This window comes from Rhodamnia argentea, chromosome 7 (genome assembly GCF_020921035.1).
Source record: "Rhodamnia argentea isolate NSW1041297 chromosome 7, ASM2092103v1, whole genome shotgun sequence".
Lineage (NCBI taxonomy): Eukaryota > Viridiplantae > Streptophyta > Magnoliopsida > Myrtales > Myrtaceae > Rhodamnia > Rhodamnia argentea.
Genome location: NC_063156.1, coordinates 22943134 through 22950338, shown reverse-complemented (window position 1 = coordinate 22950338; position 7205 = coordinate 22943134). Strand labels below are relative to the sequence as shown.

The 7205-nt window shown below is 40.9% G+C and overlaps 1 protein-coding gene across 5 annotated transcripts; it reads left to right on the top strand.

Annotated features, from left to right (window-relative positions):
* The first annotated feature begins 1323 nt into the window (after nt 1–1323).
* Nucleotides 1324–6666, top strand: LOC115734631 (teosinte glume architecture 1-like). Of its 5 annotated transcripts, none has more exons than XR_007199164.1 (4): nt 1324–2630; nt 2876–3012; nt 4999–5907; nt 6123–6242. XR_007199164.1 is itself a non-coding variant. In XM_030665494.2 (4 exons), exons 1-3 carry the CDS (start codon nt 1963–1965, stop codon nt 5850–5852), a joined length of 1659 nt encoding a protein of 552 aa, XP_030521354.1. In that variant the 5' UTR covers nt 1324–1962; the 3' UTR covers nt 5853–5867; nt 6268–6666. The 5 variants fall into 5 exon arrangements, 4 of the variants coding, with proteins under 4 accessions (XP_030521354.1, XP_030521353.1, XP_030521352.1 ...); XM_030665494.2 differs by lacking the exon at nt 6123–6242 and adding an exon at nt 6268–6666 and having other exon boundaries at nt 4999–5867; XM_030665493.2 differs by having other exon boundaries at nt 4999–5867; nt 6123–6253.
* Nucleotides 6667–7205: the final 539 nt, after the last annotated feature.

Here is a 7205-nt window from a genome sequence, read left to right as displayed (position 1 = left end):
TATTCCTGCCATCCTCGATCAAGATGGATATACTTTATCGGATCACTTTATCAAATCAAGGTTCATTTATGTTTTTCCCTATTTTTCGGGGAAATTTTCCTATTTGGAATTCATCTTGTTAAGATCGAATTGTTACGAATTAAAATCATAAGAACCACATATAAATAAGAATTATGTCTAATTTGGAAGGTATATCGTCCTTTTGTCTGTTTTTTTTTTAACTTTCGAAAATAAAAGAGACCATATATGTCGAGACAATGCTGAGCTGGAAATGAATGGGAGGAAGAGTCCCCGTCTTTTCAACCTTTTGTTTAGTTTTTGTCTTGCTATGGGAAGCTTCCTCTTAGCCTCAGTGACGATGGAACCACGCGTTGGCTACGCGCGTGGAGAGCACGACCGTCAGACAAGGACAACAGAGTCGAAAGAGACTGTCGGAAGGGGAGTGAATGCGAGTGGGGGAAATGGGGCCTGTCTTCTTGATCCCGACATAATTGAGAGAGGTCCGTACTCATATATATATAAATAACTTTTTTTCAAAATGAAATTTTACCCCTTTAACCCATCAAAATTAATTACTTTTAAGGGTTATTTTGCGCGAAGTAATAAAATGCATTATATTTATAATTTGTATAATGAGTTGGCCAGATCATGGCATGGCATGGCATGGCATGGCTTTTCTAAAACGTTCGACTCTCGTTCTTTTGGCCGAAAGCACCTAAAAACTCAAAATTTCATGAATATTGACGTGCATAATAGCATCGATCTGCTTCGTAACTTTCTGGCATTTGCTTTAATATTTTGAAAAGAAAAAGTCAAAAGTTTTCTTTTCACATTTGACAAAGAGAAAAATAAAAAAGTACATCGGAATGGCTTGGGAGGTCCAGTACAAATCATCGATAAACTCCTAATGTTAAAAGAAGTAAAAAGGTAATAAAAAAAAAAAGAAGTTTGAAACAAACCCTAATAAATCCTGGGAATGGTAAATCGAGGGGTGAAATTAGAAATTGAGATTGTGGTGTTGAAGGTGATTTTTTAATATATTATTTTTTTGACTTTTTTCGAATTTTAGTAAATTTTTTTTTTGTCTTTTACTTTTCCATAATACCACCAAATACTTAAGTCATTCAAAATACTTGTGTATTGACAATGTAGAGAGATATACATAATATTTCTCAGTTTTTTTTTAAAAAAATCTGGATACAATTTTATTAATGACTTATTGTAAAATATAAAAAAAAATTGTTAGAAGTAGTTGAAAAATTGACTCAAACAGTCAGCAAAAGGAAGTTAAACGCCAGAACATTAAAGGGCAAAGGAGAGAGAGAAAGGAAAAAAACAATCTTTTCCCATTTCTCTCTCTCTCTCTCTCTCTCTAGAAATAGCAAGAACAAAGAACTCGAAACTCGCTCTCCCATGGAGCTTGGAGCTGCTAACATTCCATCAATGGGTTCTGTCGGCCACAAGTACGCGTCAAGTTAGCCCCAATTGGTAAAGTGCAACGAAGCTCTCTTTCCATATCATTTGAGAGAACAAACTCTTGCATTTATTTCTACTCTTGATCCGCCGGAACTGTAGCTCCCTCTTGACTATGTTCTTGGAGCTGCGACCACCAACCCCACCTTTTCTCTTTTCTTGCTCTCAATCTGCTTCTCTTGAGTCTCCCCTTGTTTTCCCGTTCATCAAGTGTAACTCGTGGAGCATGAGCCGGGTTTGCTTCAAGATTGGATTCACGTGGGTTTCGAGCGATGTTTCTTGGTTTTTTGTGCCCTTTTACTGATGCCTGAGCTGTGAGTTCAGTGTTTTCTTGGACGCGTGGTCCTTCAGTTTTGTACGGGATTCGGGTTTCAAGAAGGGAAAGCTTGTGTTGTGGTACTTTCCCACTTCGGATTGAGCTTGAGAGCCTCCTGAGCTACAGTACACTGCTCAAGAACTTAATTTGAGCTGGCTGGTGGGTTCTTCTAGATGGAGTCGTGGAGCTATTTCTCTGAAGGGAAGGCTTTTGTGTCAGATGAGGCTGTCTCGCCATTTGATTTGCTTGGAAGAAGCAAAAATGCTGTCATGAATTGGGAACTAAGGAGTCCGCCTAGTTTTGGCAACAGTGGAGTCGTCTCGGGTCAAGAAGCAGATGTTGGCCAAGGTTTCGGTCAACTTGGTTTTCAAGAAATGGTCAGGAAGCAAGTTCAACCCAAGTCCCCCAGGCATGTCTTGACTGATAAATTCGATGACGGAAATGGCGCAAATCAGATTATGGCTACCTTGGATGCATTTGGGGGAGCAGACGAGTCTACTTCAAATTTATCGGTTTCGGGGGTTGACTCCAATACCCAAGATTCGTTGCTCATTGACTTGAAATTGGGAAGATTTGGTGAATCCAGGGAAGTGGCCGGCGCTAAATTCCCTCAAGGAGGAAAAGAGGTCTTATCTTCTTCTGAATCATCCACCCCTCCGAAGCGAGCTCGATCTGGTGGAGCGAATTGCCATATTGCTTATTGCCAAGTTTATGGATGCAACAAAGATCTTAGCTCTTCAAAAGACTACCACAAGAGGCATAAAGTGTGTGAGGTTCACTCAAAGACTGCCCAAGTAGTTGTTAACGGAATTGAACAGCGTTTTTGCCAGCAATGTAGCAGGTTTGTCATCTCCCATCTTGTTTACCTTTGGATATACTCTCTCGCGGAAAGCTTCATAGAAAGAGTGGGGAGGAAAAGATAACTTTACAAGATTGCTTGAGCCCAAATATTTGGCAAACTTGCAAGTTTTCTCTACCGTCTTACTGTGTTAATATAATTCGATAGTAGATTAAGGAAAGATACCTTGACTTGTTCGTTGTTGATTTTGTTGCTGATAGTGTATGTTCTACTACTTGACCATCCAGGTTTCATTTGCTAGCTGAATTTGATGATGGTAAGCGCAGCTGTCGTAAACGTCTCAGTGTCCACAATGAGCGTCGCCGGAAGCCTCATGTTGGCGTTCATTCTGGTAGTGTTGGCAGGCTGTTGCAGTCATACAATGGTACTGCTTATCTTTTACTTACTTAGACTCTCTCTCTCTCTCTCTCTCTCTCTCTCTCTCTGTGCGCGTGCGCAAGTGAGGGTGCGACATAATCGAGTACGGGCAGTTGACTTACCATAGCAGATTATATTCTTCAGAGATTGATCTGTTTCTTCACCGTGGCACTGATCTGCAATTTTGATGGTATTTTCTTGGGGATAGTTGTGGTGAAGAATAGTCTGCCTTCATTTCTAAACCGAGTTTGCAGTAAGTCTAGAAACAAGGTGCATAACTCACTTTAGGCAGAACGGTAATGGATGTCTGTCCATTGTCAGGGGAGTTCCTTATGCACTTCAAAACATCGTTAAGTGAGAGATGCGCTGGTAATTCTTGAACTCGAGAATTTAATGATTCCTTTCGCCGTCTCCTGCTATTTTTTTCAGTCTCTGTTATGTAATGATGTGTCATGTCTTTAAGATATGGGGCAGGTTTCCCGTTTTTCAGAATATATTCCTCTCTACTATAAAGGAGAAGTAACATGTGCATTCTGAGTTGTGTGGTCTGTATTTTCATCAGCCGGAGGATCTTATCCAAAGCCAGTTCTCGCGTGTTTTTACCATGTGACTTGAAGTTACTTCAATCTTGTCACCATGAATGAACACTGGTTTGCAAAATTCACCAGGACAAGGACATGGCCATTAGATTGAGTGTCTGTCATGAATGTTGATTGCTTAGCAAATGCTTGCAGCTTTCCCTTCATGCACATTTTTTTTAGATTAATAATGTGTACTGTATCTTGGATTTAAATGTGTACTAGGGTTTCGGCATACTGAACTATGGCATGCATTGTCTGTTCATTCAAAATCGCCTGTTTACCAGGTTATAGTCGATCCTACCTTCCTCCACAATCTACTAAAAAAATGGTTCTTCCTTCACATTCTTTGGCCTAGATGTTGCATTTTTTGGAGGATCTTGCATATGATGTATATATTTCACTTTCTTCCATTGCTACAACTATGTTTGGTGACTGACATAGACTATCGAACTATGAACATCCGCTCTTTTCATTTTAAGCTGTGGGCTTGCAATATATAACTTAGAGCCCCTGTTAATATAACTGAATGAGCTATCTTCATGTACTATGCTGATGGCTCTACTTGTATGTGTCATGAAGATCGGTCTTCCGAATGGGTTCAATTAGCTACGGCTCTCCATGATACCTTGAGGTTGTGGAAGAAATGTGAAAAGTGAGGTTGTCTTAATTCTTTTTTGAATTATGTCAGGAATTTCGATGTATAACAATTTCTATTGTAGGTGTTTGGTAAGCTCTAGCTTACACTAGAATAAAGCTAAAGTAAGGTAAATGACTTAAGACTTGCCTTCACTACAGACTAAGATAGCACGATTTTCTCGGCATAATGCTCAGCTAAACTTATCACATGTTCCAATAGAAAGGGAAAGGACTAGAATGTACTCACAGTTCCAATTCCCATTCGCTTTTATGGTTTCACATGGTTCTTTAAACTGGATGGAATAGCCAATTCCTTTACATGGAAGAAGACAGGATGGCAGTTTCATATGCTATCTGCTGATATCAAGGTGCAACTTGGGCAGCATCTAAATATTCAAAATCCCACAAGAGAAATGCAAGATGTCCTGTTAAATAGCGGAGGCCAGTCTCTACATGAGAGGGAATTGGAACTCTGGATTATGGCATTGTACGAGCCCTATGATGTGTTTAGTTCTACTTTTGTTCTCTCCGGCTTGGCCACTGACAGCTCTCACTGTGCATTGCACACTTGAATAATGTTGCTTTGTGATTAAAACCCTGAATATTGAGAAACCAGTCATGCTTCCTGATCTAAACTTAGTATGAATCTTGCCTGTTGTAATAGGAAAAATTCATTGCCAAGTATGTTTTAATCGGTAATTCACTTCTGCGTTAGAGAAATCCTCCAATTTGTTTTATGCATTGTAAAGACATTGTAAATGACTGCATGACTGCAGGTAGCGAGCTTGAGAGGAATCTGTTAGCGCCAACCTCCTTCATCTGCCAAGATACACTTGCTAGCGAAAAGTTTCTGAATTCTGGGCTATATGGCATGAATAATTGGTATGAGCGCATCAAAGCTGAAGATGGAATTGGCCTTGGTCCTCCATCAGCTATTCCCATCCCAAAAAGGCATCCAAATGCAATATCGCTGATCTCTCCTTACAAATTTGAGGGACAATTTGCCCTCTTCGATGGAGGCAGAGCAAAAGCCACATCAACTGGCATTTCCAGTAAAAATAATCAGATTCCACGTGAGCTGGGTGGGCAAAGTTCTTCACATTCCTCTTTTCAGGACACCTCCCTGGGTAGTGAGGACTTTGCTATTTTCGACACTGCATCAACTGTACAAGGAATATCGGGGATAATAGAATCTGGCCGTGCTCTCTCTCTTCTGTCATCTCTATCAAAAAATTCTTTGAGCAACTCATCCCGAATTCCCATGTCTCAGTCTTTGGTCGTGGCAGGCACTGACTATGGTTCCTCTCTGTGCGAAGCATCCGACAAGCTAGTGGATATGAGTTCACATGCTTCCATAGGGGTGGAGTTGAAAAGATTGTCTTCATCAGTGATGGACTCTGCAGAAGGAAACCTCCCTGGTCATTCGCTGATGTCTGATTTGGAGATCTCCGATGGGATTCTGCGGGGATCGGGTTTTGTAAACTCCAAGGACAATCTGTCTCCTGAAGGTGGTGGTACCACGATGAACTTGCTTCAATTGTCATCACAACTTCAACGTGTGGAGGATCAAAGGCAATGCATCCATTTGAAGGAGCAAAATGATGTTTCCGGTTGTCCCAGGATCACTTGAGCACTCCAAGACGAGGTACAAGAGGAAATCTTTGAAATCTCCATTCGCTCGATGGGTAGGTAGCTCCTGTATTTCTTTCGTGTTCAGTTTGCTTTGTTGATATTCGCTTCATTGGAATTCAACTGTATATACTATGAGAAGAGCGATTATTTGATTTTTTTTTTCCCCACTTCTTGTCCTTATTTACATGAAATGATGTCGTTTGGCAAGGTTTTTTTCTCTTTGAACTTGTCTTAGCACTGAGCATTAAGTTGTGCTAGGCTTTAACAGATCAATAAGGATCAAGTCCCTGCTGGAATTGGAGCGTCTGTTCTTACTCACGATGCCACCCAATTGCATAGAGTTGTCAATTTTATGGCAACCTTCATCCTTCTCTTGGCAAAGTTGCTCACCTCTTGACTCTGTTTATATATAGAGACTGGCAACTGGCCCTCTCGCCTGAATGTCTTATCTTGTCTGAGATGAGAGGATGTTCAGACCAAGATTGCTGTCACCAAAATAATTAGGGGTGATGCTGGCAAAAGTAAATCTGGAGCCGATTTCTTTTTCTTTTCGTCCACTGCTGTTGAGCTTGATGCTGCAGTCCAGTTCTCGTAGCAATACGTATGCATTCTTAGTTTCACTGCAGTTACAATTGACAAGCAGTTTGGAGCTTCGCATGCTTTCTGTATTGTTTCTCGAGTCCTCTGCTGGTGTGGCTCGAGTTCGTGATCCTTTGTCTTAGTAAAAACAGACAATTGGCGATTGACTTTTATTTCTCTGGAGGGAGAGATCAAAGGTGGTAACATATGGAATATCAATTTTCTTCAATGGCCACCGAAGGCAGCGGTATATAAATTTTTTTGTTGAACTTTTGCAATTTTTCAGGTCCGAGCAGCAAGCGGGAAAAAGTAGTGTTTTTAGTTTATGAAGGTGTTAGTGACGGTGGTCCAATGAGGAAAAAATCCAAGGATTTTGAGTGAAAATCCTCGTGACGAAAGGGTATAATTCAACTAATTCAGTTTATAGCTACTAGTTCCTTCCGTTCTTCCCGCTTTTTTTAGGTCATGGGGATCTTGCGGTGCATTGTGCAGGGACGTTTGTGTCCGCATCGTCGGCTTGTTTTGTGGATTCGATTGCTGGAAATCGATGGCGACCATGCAGAAGAATTGCAAGGCCCGGCACGCTGCGGCGCATTTTCATTTTCACGATTTTAAGACAGAAGATTTCGAAGCCATTGGTAATATAAACAGGGGAGGGAACACAGACAGATTCATCTGAGGTTTTCTGTACTGTTAAGTGTGGGGGCTGAATTCAGATCAAACTCACGAGGGAAGGTGTCTGTTGTTTCCTGGAACTGGCGCTCGTTGCACA

What these genes read in the sequence shown, in the direction of transcription:
- LOC115734631 (XM_030665494.2), top strand. Translation starts at nt 1,963, where the DNA reads ATGGAGTCGTGGAGCTATTTCTCTGAAGGGAAGGCTTTTGTGTCAGAT. An exon ending in TTTTGCCAGCAATGTAGCAG is followed by an intron (nt 2,631 to 2,875) that starts GTTTGTCATCTC and finishes TTGACCATCCAG; the next exon opens with GTTTCATTTGCTAGCTGAAT. An exon ending in GCTGTTGCAGTCATACAATG is followed by an intron (nt 3,013 to 4,998) that starts GTACTGCTTATC and finishes GCATGACTGCAG; the next exon opens with GTAGCGAGCTTGAGAGGAAT.